Source organism: Pleuronectes platessa, chromosome 11, assembly GCF_947347685.1.
Source record: "Pleuronectes platessa chromosome 11, fPlePla1.1, whole genome shotgun sequence".
In the NCBI taxonomy this organism is placed as follows: Eukaryota; Metazoa; Chordata; class Actinopteri; order Pleuronectiformes; family Pleuronectidae; genus Pleuronectes; species Pleuronectes platessa.
Genome location: NC_070636.1, coordinates 13,523,363 through 13,547,878, shown reverse-complemented (window position 1 = coordinate 13,547,878; position 24,516 = coordinate 13,523,363). Strand labels below are relative to the sequence as shown.

Genomic DNA, 24,516 nt, shown 5'->3' with positions numbered 1-24,516 from the left:
TTGAAGTCAAATAACTGTTAATAAGGACATTTGAGAAGTACGGATTTTTTTAGCAAAGTTTTTTTTGTGAAATACGTAATGCGGCCCAGCCTCACCCAGATACTGCCTCCAGTGGCCCCCAGGTAATTTGAGTTTGAGACCCCTGAACTAGACAAAGGAAACAGTTGCATGCAATAGATCTTACCGGATGTACACAGTTGTGCCTTTGTATTTGTTGCATTGAGATGTTTTTTTATTTTTCTGTGCAAATAAGCAAGTCACACGACCCTTTGAACAGATATTTATTTTATAACACATATTAAGTACATATCTTTCACTGAAAAAAATAAACATAATTTACATTAGTAAAGTATTCTGGTCTATAACGGTTCAATACAAAATATATCCACAAAGTCACTCAAAGCACGAGGCAGTTAGTAGCAGCACAGTCCGATATGATATTCAACCCAAATGCCCATCACAATACATACTGATAATACAAAGAATATGAATTCATCCATATCACAGAAATAGATATGAGACTAAGAAGTATAAAATACTTTACAAAAATAAATGGCTTGGTTATGAAATAGTTGGTTAGAGACATCAGAGCTTTTTTCTTATTGTGAGTGTTGTCTTAATCCCTCTGAAGCCCCAAATTTAGATAATGTATTTGAAAATTGTATGTGGAGACTATTATTGAGTCAATCAGGCTTTGCCTCCATTTTGTAGAGCATTGCTGTTCACAGTGGATTTCCTCACTTCTATCCTCATAGACTGTGTCTCGGCTCGCGACTCAAGCTTCACTCCCCCCGAGATGCCCATGGATCCCAGCACAGCTTTCCCCGTCTTCAGGCTCTTTGACATTGGGATTCGGGTCAGCCCCGTGCGAGGCTGTTGGGCATCATGCCCGGTCTGACAAAAGAGAGAGAGAGAGACAGTGAAAGAGTTACAGTTTCTCAGACATGGGAATGAAGACAGGGAGCACTTGAGGCGAACGTAATGAATAAATAAAGGAAAACCCCATTACGGGAAGAGGAAAAAAGCAAGAATTTCCAAACAATTTAACTGATCATCTGCACCATAGGAAGTGTGTGAAGGAAAAATGTAAATATTTATCCATTCTTTCACTTAAATCCTAGTGGGTGAGCTCTCGTGCAGGCCAAGTTTCGGCGTGCCGGTCCTGGTGTAGTGCTGTTTTGTGTCAGCCAGAGGGCACTGAGCCCTGCATGGCTGTTTGTGTATGTAAACACTGTGTAACAACTATAAATTACAGCATGACTGAAGCGGGGTGGCAAAATGCCACATCATTAGCGCTGCCGTTCTTAGGCCTCCCCATAGGGGTGTTTCTGTCACGCTAGCCATCTGATCCACAAAGAGCAAGTTATAAGGTCCACTGAAACACCAACACAGAGCTGCTTCCTGACCCATTTCTGTCCCTGTGAGATGAAGCTGTGAGTGAACTTAATTCACCTTATGAAACATCTCGTAGAGTAAAAACAAAAACAAATCAGTACAAGAAAAAATTGGGCTACCTCTGCTGTATTGAGTTGTCTCTAAACCTGGATGTATTAAAGGCAAAAAGGTCTTTGCTGGGGACCATGTGAATTTAAATTACTTTTGTATTTTAATGGAATTTTAAATAGTTAGCCATTATGGGAAATATCGCCTTTTTCATGGAAGGGATGAGATTAGTTTAAGATTCTTTCAGACATACCCTGAGGTCTGGACATTTTCCTAAACATTTCTGAATGCAAATGTCTAAATCAATTGCTCTGAATAGAACTATCCTGGAAACCCTCAAGCAAAATGTCCGGAGAATGTCAGTGACAATTTAGTTTTTTCCTATCGGGATCGAGGAAAACATTATTTCATAATAAGGATTACTTGAACCTCGAAATAAAATTTACCATGGTTTGTGTTGGTTTGGATGTGGAGGAGGTAACAGGGGAAATCGTGATACTGCTCATCACTTTGCTCTGTGAGCTCCTGGTAGTAGTGGTGGTGATTTGGCGGGGCGAGCGCAAAACTGTCCCAGTTGATAAGGTCATCTCTCTGCTCTCTGACACAGCAGCCACTGGCCTGATGACCATCTTTGGGGTCATGCTGTTGCCTAGGTGAATATGGATCTTATTATCTTCAGTGGTGGTGATGATGCTGGTGCTGTTGTGACCCTTCCGTATAGGCACCGGGACCATCTGCTTCTCTGGGGTAACCTTGAACACAGCTCGGCCCATAGTCATCTCCTGTGGCTCTGGGGAGGCGGAGGCTTCAGAAACTACAGAAGTGCTGACTGTCATAATGGAGACAGGGGACAATGGCCTGCCTGAAGCAGTGGAGCAAGGTCGGTTGCTCTCAGGAGATTTGGCTCTGGATATAGTTGTGATGGTGACTGGAGACTTTGTTCTTTCAAGACCCTGATGTCCAGTGGTGGGCTTTCTTTTGGGGGTTTGGGCAGAGTAGCTGGGAATGATTGTGATTCTTGATTTAGGTTGAGCTGGGTTGGGGCTGAGGGGAGCTGAGCTAGAGAAAACGTCCTCACTCGTAGGGCTTCTGATCTCAAGAGTGGTCATGTTGTTTTGATGGTCTGGTGTTACTCGGATGTGTAAGGGCTGCCCTTGCTTTGGGGACATGGTCAGTTCAGAGGGCATATGACCTCCATTAATGTGCAGAGACTTTTCCAAGCTGGTCTCTTGGGAGGGGTTGTCCTTTTTCCTCATCCAGGGAATCCAAGATTTCTTCAAGCCCATGTCGCTGCTCGATGAAGGACAACGCTCAATAGACTTTTCTGACTTTTTGAGGCACTTCTGTCTGAGGTTGTTCATGATGTGATTTTCTTCCTGAACCGACTTCCTGATAAACACAGCTGGGGTATCCTCCTCTGCAGGCCCAGACGACGATGCCTCTGTCTGTACTCCAGTGGAAGTCACAGCCGCGTCCACCATTCTCCTCCCATTCAAGCTGGGCCTCAGTGCTCGACTGTGGCGCTTTGCTATCTCCAACTCTTTGGTGAGATGGAAAACTTCGGTTCCCATGTTCTTTGCTTTCTCTTCCTCTTCCAGGAACCTCTGCTGCAGGACAGAGTAGTCTACTTGCAGCTGAGAAAGTTGGTCTTCTTTGTGCATCAGTTCATGGATCTTCTCTTTGAGAGCAACTACATCAGCCTGCAGTTCCCTCGTTTTGACCTCCTCTCTCTTGCATCGTTGTCGGAGGTCTTCTTCCTGGCTGTCCTCCTCTCCTTTCTCAATCGCTTTGTTCCGAGCTATCTGATTCCTCAATTCCTCAACCTGCCGGGAGAGAATGTTGGCTTTGTCCTGCTCAGTCATGAACCTTTTTTCCAACATGTCGTACTGATCCTCCGTCTTGATCAAGTCTCCTTCTACCACTTCAAGTTGTTTGAGGCGATTTTTCAGGCGCTCAATTTCAAAAGTCAGATCGTTAACCTGGTTGTCTTCTCTTCTTATGGGGTCAGGTGTTCGTCCCGGGTCACTTTTCATCAAATTCTTCACTGACAGCTTCTCTGCTTGCTCAAATCCATCTAACCTCTTTTTCATTTGGCTGACTTTAGAATTGAGATCCTTAGATGTATCGATTTCATAAGCTAGCTTATTGCTTAGCTCCCCCTTTTCTATGGTAAGAGTTCCTACTTTGTTTTCCATCTCTGATTTTAACTTCAGGAGCTTTTTGCTCTCTTCTATCAGTTTCTCAGTCACCTCCATGACCTTACTCTGCTCAACCTTGACCATTGTACTCAAATCCTCCTGTTTCTTCTCACCTGACTTCATTCTTTCCATTAGGGTCTTTCGTTCTTCCATCAAAGCAACCGTCAGTGACTTCAGCTTACTCAGGTCATCCTTAAGACTCAGTTCAGACTTTTCCAACTTGAGTTCTGAAGACTCAAGCTCTTTCATACGGATCCTGAGAGCTACGACTTCATCTGAGAGCTCTTTGCTAAGGCCCTTTTCCCTCTCTAAAGCAGTGTGTAACTGCGCACACTCAGACTTGCTGATACTGAATGCATCCTCAAGCTTCTCTAACTCCATCATCCTTTTCTGGAGCTTCTCCACTTCTAGCTTTAGGTCTTTACCTGTATTGTCCTCCTCTTGAAGCCTCTTTCTCAGCTCCCTACATTGAATTTCAGTCTTGGTAATCTCCTCATCCTTTCCTTCCATTTCCAGCACCCGCTTCCGCAACTTTTCCAACTCAGCAATCAAGTTGGAGTTGCCACACTCCCCTTTGCCAATCTTCTCCCTGAGCTCCTGCAGTTCCTCCTCAGATTTCCTCAGGGCCCTGTTGCTCTCCTCCAGCTCCTCCACTTTATGCATAAGCCCTAAAAGCTTGACGTTGAGTTGACGGCTGTGGCTCTCCTGACTGGCCAGCTTGGCACTCATTTCTTCGTGTTGTTGGGTGAGCTTATTTGATTTCTCCTTCAGCTCAGCCTCCAGGCTCAGCACCCTGTGGCCATCCTCCTGGGCATGCTCCCTGGCTTCACTCAGTGCCTGTTCCCGTTGCTGCAGCTGCTGGCTGAGATCCTGCATCCGCTGGCTCTGTTGGTCCATTTGCTCCAGGTGCTGCTGGCGCTCATTGACCAACATCAGGGCGAAGGACTTGAGTTTGACCAGCTCCTCTTGCACCTTGGCCAGACGTTTAGAGTGCTCCTTCTCCTTTTTGACCTGGTAGGCTTTTTCGTTTTCAAGTAACCTCTTCAGTCTAAAATTAGGAGGAGAAAAAAAGGCAAAAATCAGGAACTCTGTATCTGTATTAGCCATCTGTGTCAAGTAAAATGAATTATTTTTACCCCAGAATGTAATGTTTTATTCTAGTTATTGTTTCAATGATGTGAATGATCCTACTTATTATGTTCAGACTAGTTTGAAGGTGTTCTCTCTTTATGGAAGTAATGATCTCAAATCACACCACTGTAAGACACAAACCAAAGATACAAAAATGTCGTACATATTAAAAGTAAAAACTGAAATTCAGGATGCTGAAATTACATCAAGTAACTCAAGTAATTTAATCCATCCAAGATAAAAAAAAAGAGGCAATGTCGTCACAGATATACTGCATGTCGTGCACAAAAGATCTTATATGCTGTGTTACTATGCAGAACAAACACAAAGATTGGGAGGGTAAACTAGTAAGGATCTATACTACAGCACAACTCAAACATTGTTTTCATTGATGGGATAGAAACTAAGGACACAAACTGCTCGTGAAAGTTTAACGTCCCCTCACCAAGTGCTCCTCTTTTCTCTCAGCTTCTTTCTATGCTGCTCATGCACATTCTCCTCTCCTGCTCCGACCAAATTCATGCAAAGCAGATTGAATGCAAAGCTGCATGGTCTCTTTGTACACTCAGACTAATGCAATATTCAATCAGAACATTTTGCATTGTAAAAAAAACCAAATGAGTTTGCAACCGGCAGGACAACAAGGATTCAGGTGCATATTCTACATACATGTCCTGTCACCTCAAATGGAGTTCGACAGCACAGAAATAAATTAAACTAAAACTTACCCTCTATTGATGCTCTACAAACAACCACATGGACATTTCTGCTGTTAGATAAAATCCACAGATGCATAAGATGCACCAGGAGCCTCCTTTTCCACAGACCTTCCACTGTCACAGTCCAAGCAGGTTCTCAGTACAATGAGAGGTGAATAAATACAGTGGAGCACAAGCAGACCTCTTGTGTGTGTTGTCACCTCATCCATATAAGGTGTGTATGGGAGCGTTCGTGCTGTTCGGGTTTGGACTCTGTGAAGGGGGTGGGGCCCTTGCCACAGGAGGAGTGTCTTGGCAAGCTACCCCTCTCCAAATTTCCTGCTTTCATAAAACATGTCTTGTTTAATGGAAAACAACTATGGACAGTTATTTTAATCCTGAAGGTTTACAAATGGATGAGAGAGACTGATAAATATTAACATTTCTTTCTGACAAAATCTGGTTTGGTTCAAGATTGGTGTTTGGCCACTGTACCTGTATCCCTGCGAAGTCTACATGTGATGAGAAAACCAGATATGGATGAGTCTAATGTCTCCCGTGAGGCGGGGGAGATCTAGGAGGATTGAGCGTATCCATGACGATAGGTTTATGAAGTGCTATATGCCCAGACTCTTGCCATGAAACTATGCAGATCAAGTAAATCAAAAAACTACAAAGTTTCACAAATCTCTGCAGATGAATTCAAATTGAAATCCTGTTGTTTCTCAGTTTGCAGTTGACAGTAAACATCCAACACGGATTCATTGCAGGATTCATTGCCAAGTAGCATTAGCTGGCATGCCTGGCTACTGTAGAAACGAACTATCCAGCTCTTAAAATGCATACTTACACAGTCAGATGTCACTGACACCCTAGTAATTGGCAATCCAAAATTACTTTCCTGCAAAGGTCAAAGTCATGATGTCAGGGGGTTTTGGCACCAGTGGTCAGGTAATGTAAGAACTATAGTTTCATTTAGAAATAACTATGGATTAAGTGACTGCATCCAGTGGCAGATACAGATGCTTGGCTATATGCGATATGATATAAATATAAATATAAATATAAATATATATATATCTATACTAATTACTATGATAATAGTACTTGCTCCTTGTTCCTATTATTTTATAGTAATTAAATGGATGTTAATATATCACCTTAATTGCCTCCGCCAAGGAGATTCTGATCTCCCAAAGAATAATTCACGGGTCTTGATGGGAAACAGGTACATTTATGGAGCTGATATCTATGAATGTGTGAAATATGGAGCAGTTTGTTCAAACTTAAGCTCTATTGAGCGCCATTCTTGTTTGAAGAAAATGCCTGGTTTAAGAAATTGTTGGAACGAGGGTGTTAGTATCCTCAACAACTACAAACAGTGCTTGAGAAACATAAACACATTTTTTGCGCAGGTACACAGGTGTGATGTACAAGCCAGGCCCAAAATCCACAAGTGGGCTTTTTTTTCATCATGGAACAACATTTCATCCCATGTTTCCTTGGGAATGTGCTCAGAGGCACTGAAGCCAACCCCCCCACATCAGGAAGCTGAGGACTGAAGGAGACGCGAGCTGCCAAAAAGCTGTCAAAGCTGTAATGACCTTTCTTGACAGAGAAAAAGCATTAAGTGTTGAGCAAGAGAGTCGGTGATAATGTACATAATGCAAGACTGATATGGTGCGAAAAGAGAGAAATCAGAGGCCGGCATTCACAGTAGGTCTACACACTGCGCTGTGCTCAGAATGCGCCAACGGATTCTTGAATAATGTGTAGTTTGGGTTCAAATGACAAAGAAAACAACCATTCAGACCTTTTCATTTTGTGTGTGTGACTGTATGCACTCGCCTCACAAATGGCGGTCATTTCTTCTCTCAATTGTGACACATACCACCATGCCCCTCAAATATTTAAACCTCCTGACATATAAAGTGCTCTGTTGTCTCAGAGGGTGTTAATGGCCGGTGGCTGTCCGTCAGAAACGTCTTCTTCAGTGCCCATCCTCTGCATTCCTGCAGCTGTTTGGCACAAGACCTCGGGCTTCTCTCTCTTCGCTCTCGCCCAGATGGCTGGAGGAGATACACACTGATAAGGACGAGACGATGACATGCCTCCATTTCACCTGAGAGACTGATTGTCAAACAGAGCGGTGCCCGTGATGGCGGATTTGTGCATACCCCAGTAGAGGTGTTAGCCGCTGATAGTTTCATGCAGAGCAGGTGCTCTATTAAGATTTCATCAGGTTTTTTTTGTTTGTTGGCAGGATTACAGAAAACAATGGAAAGGTTTTCTGAGAAACTTTCTTGGATCTAAGGATTGCAGCATTCTGATAACAGAGGGTGTTAGCCTTGTCAGAGGTATGTGCTCTCAGGTATGTTTAGCACTGCGTGGCCACCCTACTTAATTTAGACCCTGTTCCAGTAGAAATGCAAGAAGATCCTGCAAAGGTTTCTTTTCCGAGGCTAAAGTTCCTAAACGTGGCTTTAGACATTTTTTCTCCTTCTGTTTTATATTTGTTCTCCTTCCACGACCCTCATTCTTGTGACACTCCAGGACAGTTTTGTGTCCTTTTGTGGCAACAAATAGAAGAACCTGGGCTCTGCAGGCACTGTCAGATCAGAGAAGAGATCACCCCCTTTCCTCTGTCCTTGGTGACAGAGGCCTACCTGAGTGAACCAAGGAACCTCCTGGTTACTACCTGGCAATAGAAGGAAGTCAACTCTTTCTAGAATGCAAACTGAGAGTCAAGTGAAAGGGAAGTGAGGTTTCATGAAGAGCGTGATTTGTGTCATATGCTTCAAACTGAAGTCAATGCTGACTGTCAGCCATTTCTATTGGCTATTATTATGTTCACATGCAAGAAGACATGTAAAAATGTTGACATAATTTACAGATAGATAGAACGGACAGAAGACTGCATCCATTTCATTTCTAATGTTGAGCAGAAATGCATTTAAGACTTATTCACAATTGGTCGAGGGTGTGTACAGCCGCTCTATCCCTGATCGCTACCACAAAGTCTGGCTCCAAATGTGCAACATGGCAGCGTTTCATGATATTTTGGTTTCATTTCTTTATCTATGGTTTCCCCCCTCAATATAGATCGTAATAATTTAAACAGAAAGCAGCACTGTGCCTGAATACACCCTCAAGAGGTGCTGTCATGTTTCTCCTCACAGCTTCCCAAAAGCCCTCCTGTACTGTCACTACCACGTTTGAAAAGATGCTAGACTGCACTGATTTACTTGCACATCAAAGGGAAAACCCGCTGCTTGACTTTCATCCTAAGATTTTATCTAGGCTTAACTTCCCTGCACTCACTCATGCACACATTCATGCAACAGTAAAAGTTCAGTAGGATGTCAGTCAAACCAAATCCTCCCTCGAACATAATATGTGTTCTCTCGTACGAAACCCGAATGGTATCAGTTCCAGGCACGGCAAGTTTGTTGAAATCATAAAACACCCACCTTCACTCTGAAGACAAGTAAATTTAGGCCTCAGCATTGATTTACACTCAAGAACAAATTATTCATTGAAACTTTCTAAATCATAACTGCCCTTGTTCCCTCGTCCCGTGAAACCAGCCTGAGGAGAAGCCGGAACACTGAAGCTGAAAGTCTGCTGCTCATTTCCCCGCCGTTTCCCTCGGCGTCTGATGGCAGCTCAACTGTCATGTCTGTGATTTAACTTCCACGGTCTGTTTCCTGCGTCCTGCAGTAAAAGCCCAAGGTATAGAAGCTGTGTGTGTGTGTGTGTGTGTGTGTGTGTGTGTGTGTGTGTGTGTGTGTGTGTGTGTGTGTGTGTGTGTGTGTGTGTGTGTGTGTGTGTGTGTTTGCGTGTCGGCTCGGTCAGTGCTGCGAAATGAGCTGTTTGAAGTTTAGACAGTTCATGAAATGTGGCATGTAAGTGGTTTCCAGTCTGCCTCACCTTTGACTGGCGGTGAATACACTTTACTGTACATTACTGCAGGTCGCTCTCCTCCTCGCTCACATGTGCAACCTCACCAGAGAACCGCGTATTCACTTGCATCTGATGCACAGAGTATCCCCACCTTTCAGGGTTGTTGAGTGAGAATGGGCAGTGATGTGTTAATCACTGGGAATTGCAACGAAATACATTCCTCAACAAGCAGCAGCCAATTAAACCCTTTCATGTGTGAGGACTTTAATTAGTAGGGACCTCCTCCTCTCTCATAGACATTCAGCGCACATCCACTCCTTGAGTTTGTTTCATCCCTGTGAGGCCCTCTACACACACACACACACACACACACACACACACACACACACACACACACACGAGATGCAACCATCCGCCTCCCCACGATCCCCTGTTGACCAACAAGCCCTGACTCACCCACAGCGATGACTTCACTCTACAGATGAGGTCATGGGAGATTAGCTCCAGTGAAATGGCCTTCATCCCGATACTCCTCCTCACATCCTCTATACACACCCTGACCCCTTCCCCAGTTACAGTTTTCCACTCCGCCTCGCTACTCCCGTCCCCGATCTATATGCACCTCTCCCTGTCATGGTATGTGAGGTTATCACTTCACTAACCAGCTCCCTCCATCCTCACCCTCGTCCTCTCGCCAGGTTGATGAGTCCGTCTTTCACACATTCTCCAAAGTTGATGCATTCCATCAGCCCCCCCCCCCCCCCCCCCCCCACTCCACTTTATATATTCCACACTGCTTTTATAAATCATGCTGGCTCTAAATCATGTTGTCACTCCTCTCCCTCACCACTCCTCTCCTCCTCTACTGCTTTCTCCTGCTTCCATTTCCTCTTTCCTCCTAAAACTTAATTTACCAGTCTAGGGTGCAAACAAACTTTCTATATGAAAAACACATTTTGCTTGAATCAGTATAGCAAATAAAGTTATATTTACAATTTAAATTCAAATTGTAAGATCTATAAGTGTAGTACCATATAAACTGTACATAAAAATGACTGTTTTTCCATCTGATACATATCCAATCCAATGAAAATATATGTCAGTACTACAAACCTATTCTGTGTTTTAATACATATCGATGAATGTTACAAAACTTTTAATGACAAAAAAAAATATGCTACTGTGTGAAAGCTGTCTTTTCTTATGTTTCCTTGATTTGATACATCTCTGAAACGACAGTGAACTTCTCAGATATTAAATACTATCATTTAAATAATAAGACCATATAGTTCTAAGCCCCAATTCCCACACTTCTCTTCTTCCATCCTCACCTCTCTCTCTCCTGCTCCAGCAGGTTGGTGAAGTCGTCGCTCTTGTTCATGTAGTCCACATGTTTGCGTTTCTCTGTATCCAGCTCGTGGACGGTGCGGCGGTGGCACTTTTCAGCGAGCAGCAGCTGACCTAGCATCCTCCGGTACGTGTCCTTGTGCTTCTCCTGCAGACGCTCCAGCTGACAACCACAGACCCAGACAAATTTAATCTGCTGTAATGGACACTTTTCATAAGTATTCAGGATTATCACATTCAAGCTTTTACCCTCTGAAATAAATTTTACTTGTTATTGCAATGTAACAATGCAATGTAACAGATATAAATGAGAAATAATTTAATTACATTTCCAAGAAATTTTAGACATTCATTTTTGTAATTTTACAAAAGTGACACTGATTCAATATACTATGTAATATATTTTTAGATCTGATAACTCTTCTTTATTGTTTCTCTTTAGACTTCTTGATTTAGTCTTTTGTAAATTACGCAGTCCGGCCCATAAACCAGTCAATGAAGATAATCATCATCCATAAAATTTCGATTTAATGTGTTTCCTGAAAGCAAGAGCCTTGCAGTTACTCCGAGCTGCACACTGACCTCAGCCATAGGCTTTTGGTAGACACTGTGGTTGTGTGGCTCAGTGCCAGTGTTGAAGCCGTCTCTCTGCAGGGCCTGGAGGGCCGAGTTGGGAACTGCAGAGCCGTAACGGGACTCGAGGGTCTCTGGCTCAGTCTGTTTGGACTTTAGCATGCCGATGACGTCCTCTCTGGCCTGAAATGACATAGACATAAAAAGACTTATAGATGGGGTAGAACAGGGGTCCGAGGCTGTGGGCCTCTTCTCAGAGGAGAACCTCCGCCCTCACCCCACCTTAGTTTACTCGTCAAGTTTGTCTAAATCCTGCTTAAGCATCAACTGTTGAGAAAAGACAGAATCTTCAGACTGCATCAAATATATGAACACAAATGTCTGTTTTATAAACCACTGAATCTCTGAACTATCTTTCACAAAATCCCACCTTAATTCAAGTCTTCAGGATTAATTCAATGTTTAAAACTTATTTTCATAGGAAAGCATTTTTAAATGCTAGATTTTTTAGCTGGTTTTAGCGAATGTTAAAAAAAAAATATATATATTTAGGTTTTGTCTTGTTTTCATTCTCATGTATTTTTCTAATTCCATTTGAAACCTTTTTTGGATAAGTGCTATAGAAATTCAATTAGATTTGTATTTTCTGATATATTTTCACTGAAGGAGGCCCACCTCTCAGTCTGAAAACCTCTGGTACAACATATTGGATTGAGAAGGACGAGTTTGCACTCACTCCAACCGGGAACCTGTTTAAAGGGAATAGCCTCTCAATTCCTCCAATATTGTCACATTCTAAACACATAGCAAATCTGCCCTCACATACTTGCATGGTGCCATTTCCAACCACAAGATAGCGCTATTGTGCAAGAAATTATAGTTAAACTCAATCCAAAGCATTCAAATGCACTTCCTAAACAAACTGCTTTTGTGTTCCTCCACGATGCCTTTCACAGGTATTTTTTCTGACCCTATACAAATTACAGCGGGTAAGGGGTCAAAGGTCACATGCAAAGTGAGACTAACATTGAAACCCACCTGAACCTCTCCCTCCATGATCCCAAGCAGTTTTAGCAGATCCTCTCTGGACAGGTCCATGATGTCCCTTCTTTTCTCTCTGGCCTCAGAGGAATCAAACAGCAGCTTCTCTTTATCTGTGATCACCTCCACCTCCACCTTATCCTCGCTCTCATTCTGCTGAACTTTGGTCTTCAGGCTTTTCACGGGCAAACCCACTTCCTGTTCCTGGCTGTTCTCGTGGTCGTCCTGCGGAACCCCAAGGACGCCGTTGGCCTCTCTCTCCACGCCGCTGTTTTTGGACCGCATCCTCTACCTGCACCAAGGAAAGAGGAAACAGGAGGAAGGTTTTAATTTTATTTTTAGAGCAAATAGTTCATTTCTTGTCTTTTTTTTGGAACAATTTGTTTTAAACAAACATTTTCAGTTGAAAGTTTGGCATCTGAATATCTGTCAACTGCAGTTCAGATTGTGATTGTTAGAGAGAGTTTTACCACCTTCCTTATCTAGTGAATTCCCAGCCGCTTTACTGACCTACTTTTATCCACTACATTCACCCAGACACAAACGTACTGCACCCATGATATTGATCTGTGTAACATTCCTATTGTGGAATGAATATCCATAGCACTGTGTTTCTGTGTGGGTGCGTGGGAGTGTGTGTGTGCATTCCTGACACGTCCCCTCACAGGCGTTGTGTATCTGATGCTGAGGGTTGATGGTCTGGAGGCACATTTGTGGCACCCCTGGGTGTTCTAACCTTTTCTGCTCACGTTAAAAAAGTCTGACTCCAACATTTTATCCAGAACCTGATCATAAATCTGTTGATGACAGACTCTAAATTTAATTACCCCGCATGAATCACTTATAACATCACAGGTCCTGTTGAGGGGGCAGCTTATGCTGTAAACCTGATTACTTAAACACACAGTGAGCTGGGAGAATAACACAGAGGAGCTACAGCGGTGCATATATGTACTCTTCACTTATATGTAATACATCAGTGGTTCCAATTTTAAGTAACCTGAAGGACCTCACACAGCCTTATCAGTGTGGCTCTGTACCTCTCACATGTGTTATGTTCCAAGTGCTGCATTTTATTCAGCATTGCAGATGTGGATAGTCTGCAATATAAATATATATTATTGTCCATACATTTGATAAACTCTGTTAAATAATTTATCGTGCAGCAACCCAGCTCAAGGATGAACAGTAAAACACCTTATAAACCTGAGGTCAATCAGTTTAGTGTTATATAATTCCTTAATGCACAAGCAATATAAATTGAATCTATTTTTTACATTGCTTTTGATAAAAATTATATTTCAATATGTATGTATTTCCCAAGTCCTACATTTATGTCACTCTTTCATCTGTATATTATAACGTTTTTGCAAACTATTTATCCACTATCTTTATCTAAATGTTACAATTTCACTGAGTGCTTGATAACTAGGTAGGGGAGAGCGGGGTAATGTGAGCCATTTTTTACATTTCCTCCCCTCTAGGCGAGCTAAAATGATATATCTGTAAAATTTACACATTTATGATTATTATGATTCATGTGATCTCTTGCACACCCTAGATTACCTGCAAATTGTTTCTCTGTCCAATTGGCAGGGACAGGGATATTGTTTTTCTCCGCGTATTCAAATGCCAGTTCACGGCACTTAACTGGAGCAAGGCCATGGAACTGGTCAGCTAGTTGTTTCAAGTGTTTGGCAAGCTCCTCCTCCATCTCATCTGTGAATATTCTCTTTGCCTCAGCTACTGCACCCCAGGCTACTGATTTTACTTTCCCTTTCTCTCTTTTCTTTATGAATCTTTTGAGGGTTGTCTTATCAATATTTCTATCCCTTCCAGCTTTTCTTAAGGACTTCTTTCCTTGCATGACCTCAGCAGCTGCACTCTCCATCTCTGCGAGGGGTGTTTGTCCCCAGGTTGTCTTCCTGGTGTATAGTTTCTTGGCATGATGGCTTTTCTACAATGTTTATGACATTAAAAATAAAACATATGTAATGTAATATTACACATGAATATGTTTAAGACTAAACTTAACTTGTGCTTCATGTCTCACTTTACCCCACAGTATTTGTCTCACTTTACCCCAAAGCCAGCATTTTAGAAAAAACATCTTTTAGCAATTCAGGCTAATCTTCAGCTGGCATCAATCACATGGTTTTATATGTTCGAAGTTCATACAGTTGATTAAGTAAAAAGCAAAAAAAAGACAACATTTTTGTGAAAAAACATAATTACCACAGCACCAGCACCAACTTCTCCTTCATGGTAAGGGGGGAATGGGAGGGGCTTGAAAACATAATGGTCACATGACCACAAATGTGTACCGTTGCCTAGATACAGGGGGTGTCTCACATTACCCGATGTCTCACATTACCCCACTCTCCCCTACTCTCAGTGTCAAATGTTACTGCTGATTCATGTTAGTAACAGATGACTTCATCAGCGTTTGAATTCACAAATGATAAATACTTATGGTCAGCATCACATCAATTTGTTATCCAGACATATGCAAATACTTGTCAGACACATTTCTAGCTGAGATAATGTATGTCTTTCCATGTCGCCCTTGTCAAAGTTGTAGTTGCTGTATGTCCTCATCTGTGTGTGTGTCTGTGTGTGCGCGCGCACGTGTGTTTCAACATTTTTTACGAGAGCCTTGAAACTCTCGAGAAACTGCACTTGATCAGTTTCAGATATGACATCAACGCACTTGTTAATTGCAAACAGAGAAACACCCCCACGCCCCTGAAATCCCCTCCATAGCACCCTGCTGATGTCATAGCACCCTCACCTCTGATTCATGCTTTGAGACATCCTGAGCAAGTCCGCCAAATATATTCAGCGTGCAATCTGGGATCAGCTACGTGATAGAAGTGAATGGCTACAGAAGAGGAATGAGTCTCTCTGTGCAATGTGGAGAGGCTTGAATGTGAGTCATTCAAAGGTTTTGCTTAGAAAAAAATGTTTATCTTCTTCTGTAATAGCAGTCAACAGAGTTAAGACTGAAGCAGATTCTAATGATGCTTGAAACCAGCTCTTTGAATCCCACCTGTTTCCAGGAAAACATGAGAGAGACGAGTGGAAGATAACGCTGCATCTCATGGTTCAAACCAGAAAACAGTAAAATCTGACAAACCGACAGATCAGGTACATTCCGTCTTGAAATTGGGAGTTCAGTGAGTGCACACTGGTTCCAAGCATATCTGGTTCTCAACTGCCTTCTGTCCTGCCCATAACTGTTGGTTTCAGCTGTGCTGCTCACTGTCACACAGTCTAATGTTGTGGTCCAGAACGGCTGCAATTTACATGCCACCATTCAAACAGTGCCAACGAGTCTGGTGGAGGGTTATTTACACGGGCACCGCTGAGGGCTAGGCAGTGAGGAAACTTAGAAACATACTGTAGATGACGGCATACAGCTGATAAAATGGGCGACACTTACTTAAGCACTCCGTGGTTTATTTTTAAATTCTTGGCTGATGCCATGAAAATCCAGAGAAGGCTACTGTAACAGCTCACCTCGTTGTCAGGGTCACTCACGTTCACCAGGGCAAACGATACAGTTGAGAGCTATATGAATATAAAAATAATTATTAAATATAAATCTCCTCAAACACCGATGATATATGATAAAGGGATGTATTATGACAAAGTCAATAATTGCAGAGTTAGAGTTAAAAGTAGATATCAAGCCTTAATTACATTCCTTGACTTTAAAGGTTCTATAACGACATCTCAGGAATCATTGCCAAAGAATTTTCAATCTGTATATTGGCAGCTATATCTGTATCGGACGTTTTCAACGGCAACAGCCCCAAAGTATCGGTCGGTCTTTGAGACCTAAACAATGAGCTGAAAGATACTGAAACGCTCTGTAAACTGAGGGAATGTGCAGACACATCACACATTGTCAGGTGATGCATTATTAAAATAAAAATCCTCATAATAGCAGTCTTAAGATTTTGTCATCAAAAGGACCTCATACATCTCCGACTTTCCTGAGTTGCACATATTGACATGTCACACAGGACATTTCCTGGACAGCTGTGGGAGATGGTCACAATCCCTTCAGTTTCATGGGCTCCATTAATGATGAGATTTGCATCAATATGATCTCGTCCCTGTTTGATCCACATTGACTGGTTTCTGCTGTCCTGATGTAATGAATTCTCCAGAGGAACGTTTTGGGATTCGTGAGCCATGCGTCCAGAATTCCAGTCCGACACGTGACATTCCCAGTTGTATTTATGGAAAATAAAGGAGAGCCGGGAGACAATGAGCCATTACACCGAGCTCTGACCCTATGCCCACCACAATGCCTACACATATTCATGGCATCTGAGCCATCTGCACAATGCGACCGCCCACCGTCTAATACCTTGACGTCTTAATATGAAAGGGTGGCCTAATACCCTGCGAGACCTCAGTCAAGACCTCAGTCTAAATTTAAAGCAGGACCCTAAATCTATCCCAAGGTTTGGGCTAGTCCAGCTGTCACATCACATATATGAGTATTTATAGGTCTCACCAAAAACATATGCCTCCATTCCCCAGCAGGAAAAAGGGGGCTATAAAATGTTGTCATTGGTCAGCAAGTCAACAAGAACATGTAGCAGATAGCTCTCATATTTTCAGTGACAGTCCCGCAGCTTTAGAATGGAAGCAATTGGCCGATTTATTGATTAGTCGATAAACAGAAGATAAATTTGTTATGATTTAGATGATCAATTGAAGTGTTAACATTATTTAATCAAGAAAAGTATGCAAATATCAACTTACGTTTCCACTATGGAGGTTATATTTACACCCCTGTCCATTTGTTTGTTAGTTGGTTTGTTTGTAAACAAGTTTACACAAAAGATACAAAAGATGTATTTCCACGAAACTTAGTGGAAGGATGTGGTATGTGTCCTGAAAGAACCCATAAAATGTAGGTGTGGTCCTGATCAGGGGGCGGATCAATCTATTGGGAGATCGCAACCTATTTTTATTATGTTATCAGAGAGTAATCATGGAAAAGACATATTTAGGGAACTGAGTGTGAGAAATTTTGTGCATCTAGATTGATATTAACGGTGCTGTTAGGCTTTAGCAGAGATGTGTGCTTTACTGAGTACTGTTGTAGTATATTCGATTATATAATACTACATTTATATTTTTTCGTAAGTTTCGTATACATGGGCTTTGGATTGTTGCTCATCTAAATATGTCACTTTGGGACTTTGGAGATCATCCAAGGTGTTTATTCCTATCTCTTTGATATATCATTTGATATCAATCTGACATCAATTGTAAAGTAAAGTAAAAATGTATCATTGCGCTGTCGGAATTTAAATCCTGTGTGTGTTTATTGTTCAGAGTTTAAAAAAGCAGAAATGCTCTCTGTTATCATGATGAGGTCTGGAATCTCGAGTCCACGTCTGTGAAGTTCAAGTAGAGAGAGGACGCGAGTAACAAGGGAGGTCAGGACTTAATATTTTGGCGTTCAGCCATATTAATTTGCTGGAGATGAAAGATGAGAACAGCAGCTGCAAATAAAGCAACAACGTGCCATTGGAAAAAAAATGATTAGTTTGATTCAGCGAGCTTCCACTTATTCACGCCGCAGACCTAATGTGACCAAACAAGGTGTTAGAAAGGTTCTTTGCATGCGAGCACTTGGCAGCCCGCTCTGCCAGAGGACACTGATAAAGTGCGGTTACGCTCGAGAGGCTCTTCCGTCCTTACAAGAAAAACACGCACGGCCGCCAAGATATGGGAATTTCAATCAAAGCTGTAGCTGCAGATGAGATTCCGAAGCTACAAGACAATCCGTCTGGATATTGAAAGTTGTGTGAGACACCTATTTCCCATGCACGGGTACAGTGCTGCCGAATGTTCCAGGACTGTGATGGACAGCACATTCCAAACTCAACGGCCGATGACTTCTGAGGTCAGCCATGTTTGAGGAAAATACAGACAGCAAAGGATGACAGGATGACAGGACAGTGTTTTCTGTCCTGACCCCGACTCAGACTGCACACATTCCCTCAGGACTAAACTTTTCAGGACCTTTTTTTGCTCCAGTCATACCTAATTGAAGTGTCAAGAGCATTCATGGACAGAACCTAAGAATGTACAGCTTGTTGAAGACTTCTTTAAATACCTCATGGCGACAAGACCTCAAACATGACGTAGCATACTGGAGCACAATGTCAGCAGAGGTGGTGGGTTTCATCTTGTAGTATTCTCCTGATGTCAAATGAACCTGATCCTCTCACTGGAGCTTCAGCAGTTAAGGTTTCACTAATGAGTGAACTAGGAGGAAGGTTAGTAATTCTCCATGTGCAATTACTTACATAGTGCTCTAAGCAAAAAACTCTCTTTGCATCATAAATATCTCCTCTTGAGCAGTTCCTGAATCAGTAATATATTAATTATGACATGTTTATGACAGTTGTGCTGGTTGCAGCTTGTTAAATATTCACTTTGAGTGTTAGGTATAGGGTTAGGGGATAGGATTTTGTCATGAGAGCAACGGTGAATTATGAACATTGGAGTGCGTGTTTGACTTTAGTCGCACAAACATGCAAACGCAATTGTTCTTAAAGCGCCACTCCGTCACCGAGCATATGGATCGCCGCAGCTGCTGGAATACATGAGTCACCCCCATCTGTCAAAATTAGTTTCATATACAGCGAGCCCTACATAATGGAAAACATGAACCCATCCGTTATTTGTAAGACGAGTTGTGGCCTCAGAATAGGGAGTGGTTCCCATAGCAACAGTGTTTTATCTGCTCTATCAGGAGGGTCCAAAAACCAACCTGACGTATGAAGATCCTTTCTGGACTAAACGGCTTGAGTGGGTATCGTCTTCTCAGCATGCAGATCAAGTAGGAGATCAAGTTCTGGTTGTTTCTATGAATAGAGGCAGCAAGACAACATATGGATGAAACAGACTGAGATATGGTTCGGTGTCATGGGGCGAGCCACTTGTCTGAACTCTCTTGTCTCAACGTCTACATGATCGGAATTCCACTTAGTGTAATCACTTTTTTAGCTAAAGAGTGTCTTTGCTCAAAGACTGACGTTTTTGTGACTTTTTTGGAATGTTAAGCTTATGATTGATGACCCTTTTCAGTTAAGAGCAGTGTTTTGACAGGAAAGGCCTGTTGACTTTGTGACACGTTATTTAATATTATGCCGATGCCACAGCTATATTACAGCCATTTGAGGTCATAGATTTAGACGACATCTCTGTCACTGTTTCAATCCGAGGGTTAACTGGACTTTTGTTCCTCTGGATCGTGTCACTCTGTGGTTTCACTTCCTCAATTTCTCATATGTGTGGACATCATTTTCTGCTTGTGGCCATACAGGCCCTATGAGGGGGAAATAAAACAAGTCTACTGCATCTAAATTCGTTGGAACTCTCTTCCCTTGTGATACTGTAATGTTTTTATAGACTCTGAATTTAATTATCAAATGTTTTATAGGAGCTGGCGATGGACCAACGGATAAAAGTCCATTTTCACACAGACAGTTTGAGAAGTCACAGGAGGAAAAGCACATACAGTATTAACAACTGGCTGCAATGCTGTCTCAGTAAAACCAAACCACTGAGCCCAAAACAACAATTAAATGAACCTGGTATCCCAATGTTAATAATTATTCAGGGAAAACTTCATAGCCACAATTCAGCCCAAACAGAGCCAGGGGGTTTGAGTTTGTAAAACCGAGTGAATTTACAATCTGAGCTCCTGGAAGAGCCACTTGTTCTTGCCCGTCTTATACCTCCTGGCTTTGAGCTTGAGACCAGAAGACGTCCTTGTTGATGACAGTTTCTTCCAGAGTAATATCCGCAGAGTATGGGCTTGAGTCGGTTGTTGTTGAACACCTTGAAAAAGGCCTTGATCTTTGACCTATTGGCAATCTTCTTCTTGCCCATGGTTGTGGTAACCTAACGGGGACAGCGGTCGATACCTGCGACCAGAGCGTGGCTGTGAGGGCGGTCAGTCGTGCCATCGTCACGATCGATGGCATATCCGACAGTTTTGCTCCTAGCGTAGCTTCCAGCAAGGACCATCACCACCTTCCGAGGCTTCATAAGCTTACCCATTTTGATGCTGTTCTACCACCGCCGCTACTGGAAAGAATTGACAGGGTGTTTTTTTTAATGTTTTAAACACATAACTACAACACATTTTATTCTAAGCCTCCTTGTTTTCTCACATTCCAACTTGAAAGTGCGTATGCACACAACGAAGTTTGAGCAACGGCTTCACAACTTGGGAAATGAGACCTTGCAAGGAGCATGTGAATGCGCAGACGGTTTTTGGCCAATTTCAAGTACAATATGCTGCATTTGTGCTGGATTTTAAGGTTGAAAAATGTATCTTTGACCGCTGTTTTTTTTTATGTCTTTAGCAACCTGAGGGCATGAACATTCAGCCTTAAAACAAATTGTTGGTCAACCAGTAAACATCTTTGCTTGGAATCATTATATTATACCAGTGATGTCATGAGAGCTTTTGAGGACTTCTTGCTTACTGCACTTTTTCAAATCTTAACCACTGTATTGTTTGGTGTTGTTATTGTGACTCTCGTCTTTTGTCTCTGGTTGTTTACCTTTTTCGTATTGGACAAAAATGAGTTATGATAAAAACAATGAAGTGCATAGTTTGAGGTGGAACAACTATAAAGTAGAATAGAAAGGAGGACCTCTGTCTGACTGACAGTCGTGTGAAATAACAGTGTGGTGTTGAATCTGCAACACAAACTAACAATCAACCACAAAGACTAACTGTAAATATACACTGGTTTATCATCTCATACTCAGAGTCATCACTGGACAGATGAGGTCTCTGGGTAGCTGTCATCATCACACACTGCTCCACTGGAAGAGTCATGATTATGTCATTTCCCCTGAGAAAAAAAACATGGCTAAGAGAAGGAAAGCATGTGTTGGACAGAAAGGGTGGGAATGATGTCAAATCATATTTCCTTTTGTTGAATTTATATCAAGCCTTTCTTCTAAGAGAAAGCCAGACACAAACTGTGAATGGAAAATACTTGTTAACATACAAACTGCAATGAACCTGAAACATTTGCAACACAACGTGATAAACCTGCACGTGAACTTGGTGAATGACCTCACTACTTCTAATTTGAGTCATGTCAAGAACTAATTAACTGCCAATCTACTGTTTATAGCCAGTATCTCACACCACATATCAAATGGTCTTAAGAAGAACTTGGGTTGCTGTTGAGTTGGAGGACTTATTTTTAAACCCAGGAGATCATGAGTTATACGCGCGGCAGTTCTGTGAAACATCCAAATGTGCCTAAACTGCATTTTTGGAATTCAAGTCCAGAGGCCTGTATACGACTGGAGCTGTGCATATGTCAGTGACAGCTGTTGTTGAGGCCCACCAGACGCATGGGAAAGACACCGACTATGCTGGCAGCGATGCAGCTCCACCTCCCATTATAGTGCGTATCTGTGCACGCACATAGAGATATCCTTGAAGGAAGTGGCCTATGGGCACACACAGACACCTGCATACAACACAAATGTATACAGTAGTAAGAAAGGAACAGGGTTAATGTGTATGTGAAAGAATAATATTTAAAGGAGAAAAAATTCTTCGCAATTGCATTAGCCCATTTTTGCGACTATTACTAAAATACTGACGTTAGAAATTTTATCTTTTCATAACTGCTTATATTCTTTTGTATATTGTCCAAAGTATTGTGTTAAGAGGTGGGCAATTCATCAAAACAAAGGCTAAAGAACATGCTCATTCGTCTTCTTTGTGCTGCACACATTGATTGATGCACTTCAAATTATTGCACAGACTACACCCAAGCATGAACACTGATTTTGTCGAACTAGAAATGCACCACGACACACAATATTCCCAAATGATGTGACGAAGCATTCATATGGCGATATTATATAAACATAAACAACATGGTGTGTACCATAAACTATATATAAGGATCAGCAACATGTCTTCAGTTCATCCCACTATCTAGTCTAATCACTAATCTAAAATATCCTGGATATGAACACTGGAATCTTTTGCATTTGTGGCCAGAGTCTTTGTAGTAGCCATATGAAGATGGAGCAGAGGTATTGAGGTGTTGTCTCACTCAACCAATCGCGACTCAGTCTCAGCTCGTGTTGCTTCACCCCCTGTTTAAAGCACATCAGGCTGGTAGGAACTTTCTAAAATGATACAACCATCTTTGAGAAATAATTATATGATGAATAGTAACTTTTTAGTTTGGTTAGTGTTCATTCCACGAACATGCAAGAGTAGGGATTTAAGACATATACTGCAGCCAGCCACTAGGGGGAAACAGAGACACTTTGGCTTCACATTTGGGGAGCTGTCATGTTATCCAACTATATAAACAGTCTATGGTGTGCAAAGAAATATCTGACATTTGTGTTTATTTCTGTAAAAACTTGAATTTTAGAGAATATATATGTAACTATATTGACCCCCCCCCCCCCCCCCCCGAATAAACAAATCCAAAGAAATCTCACAAACACAATATGTTGAGTTTGATGAGATAATGCTACACCTCATAGATAAACTATGTCACCATCTGCACGGTCAACAAGTCAGGCGACCGAGTCATGTCATGAGGTAACCAGTCAGACATTTAACGCATCTCAAATCAATGCCGCTTTGGCAAACCCCCAAGCGCAGCCAGCTTGGTTTCAGTTTAAACAGGGGCTGTAATATTGATTTACCGTACGACTGATTGATTTACATGCTGAGACGGACAAACTGCCCAGTCAACTTTCACATATCTGTCTTTTTCAAGTGGCTATTTCGCTGACGGCGCTCCACCGCAGACCTCGCGGGGTACATCGGCCGAGCGAGAGAGGATGTGCTCAGATAAAGCTTGAGCACGCACAAAAATGTTAATGAGTGATATCTCTGCACCAGCTCTCTTTGTCTTGTTTTGGCGGTGATATCACCGGGTGCTAAGAGGCCACATCAGCTGGACAGGGTGGGAGGCAGCGGGGGAGAGGAAGGGTGAGGCCCTGGACACTGACAGCAGACCGAACCACACCTGCTCTACATTCCCCTTTTGAGAGAGAGGCACATTTCACATTTCCTTCTTTTCTTCTCACTGAGGTATAAGGTGATGTTCGCCTTGATAAACGGACAGCGGCTAAAGCGGGAGTCATGTGTCTCCTCCGAAAGAGCGATGACCTCACGTTGATGGAATTAATTTCTGGCGTAATTACAACCCATAAATAATCAGGATGAAAGATGTCATCCCGCTGCAACCCACGAATGCCTGCTAATGTTGAGCAGTGGTGTGTGTCTTTGCACTTTAGTGTATGTGTGTGTGTAGTAGTGCACCAGTGAGAGGTGGATGGTGCGGCGGAGGTTGTCGGAGTTGGCGGATGTGGGAGGTCAAAGGTTGCATGTGTGTGTGTGCATATGATTTTCAAATATTAACCAACCTATAAGCTCAGTATCATATCATCTCAGTGTACCATTACCCATGTTGACTGGAGACATTGTGGGTTTCTCTTCCCACATGCAATGCACAAAACACCCTCGTACTAAAAGTCTTATTCATACAGTGATATAAAATGTGATTCATACTGCTCTCTTTTATGCATTCATAGCCACAATGCCAAATCTGTATTGCCATTGACAGCACTAAGAGTAGTCCCTTGTCTTCTCGTGGCTGAATAATTCATTCAAAACGTAGAAATCCATACTATTTGAATATATTAAAATGGGCTGAATTGATTACACGCTTCAGTGGAAGACTTGTTTCATTCACATGGCTCAACTTCAGCTCAAGTGGAGCCAGGGGGTTGGATTTTGTCAAGTTCGTCAAACTGTTGACAGTCTGGCCACAGCAGCACCTGTACCTGAGCCCTTTATTTTTATGAAGACCGGATGGACAGAACAGGAGCATCATCTAAGACACTCAGGAGAAGCCGACTTACCTGCCGTTGTGTTGTTCCCAGGTTTAAGCAATTAGCAGCCACACCAAGTAATCCAAGAAAAAAAAAGGCAGTCGAGGGAGTCGAGTATCCACTAGTATCCTCTCGCTTGTGTGGTCCACTTGTGGCGTCTGCTACTGAGTGGTGCCAAGAGCCATCTCTCTCTCTCTCTCTCTCTCTCTCTCTCTCTCTCTCTCTCTATCTCTCTCTGTCTG

At 42.3% G+C, this 24,516-nt stretch overlaps 1 protein-coding gene and 1 pseudogene across 1 annotated transcript; both read right to left on the bottom strand.

Annotated features, from left to right (window-relative positions):
* Nucleotides 1-274: 274 nt before the first annotated feature.
* LOC128451498 (filamin-A-interacting protein 1) lies at nucleotides 275-24,516 on the bottom strand. The gene is made up of 6 exons (XM_053435361.1): nucleotides 24,305-24,516; nucleotides 12,332-12,626; nucleotides 11,303-11,476; nucleotides 10,705-10,883; nucleotides 1,890-4,689; nucleotides 275-894 (listed from the first exon to the last, which is right to left on the bottom strand). The coding sequence occupies exons 2-6, from the start codon at nucleotides 12,617-12,619 to the stop codon at nucleotides 688-690; spliced, it is 3,648 nt and encodes a 1,215-aa protein (XP_053291336.1). The 5' UTR covers nucleotides 12,620-12,626; nucleotides 24,305-24,516; the 3' UTR covers nucleotides 275-687.
* Nucleotides 20,061-20,434, bottom strand: LOC128451100 (60S ribosomal protein L27-like; annotated as a pseudogene).

What these genes read in the sequence shown, in the direction of transcription:
- LOC128451498 (XM_053435361.1), bottom strand. Translation starts at nt 12,619, where the DNA reads ATGCGGTCCAAAAACAGCGGCGTGGAGAGAGAGGCCAACGGCGTCCTT. An exon ending in TCATGGAGGGAGAGGTTCAG is followed by an intron (nt 11,477 to 12,331) that starts GTGGGTTTCAAT and finishes ATGTCATTTCAG; the next exon opens with GCCAGAGAGGACGTCATCGG. An exon ending in CTGGAGCAGGAGAGAGAGAG is followed by an intron (nt 4,690 to 10,704) that starts GTGAGGATGGAA and finishes TCCTAATTTTAG; the next exon opens with ACTGAAGAGGTTACTTGAAA.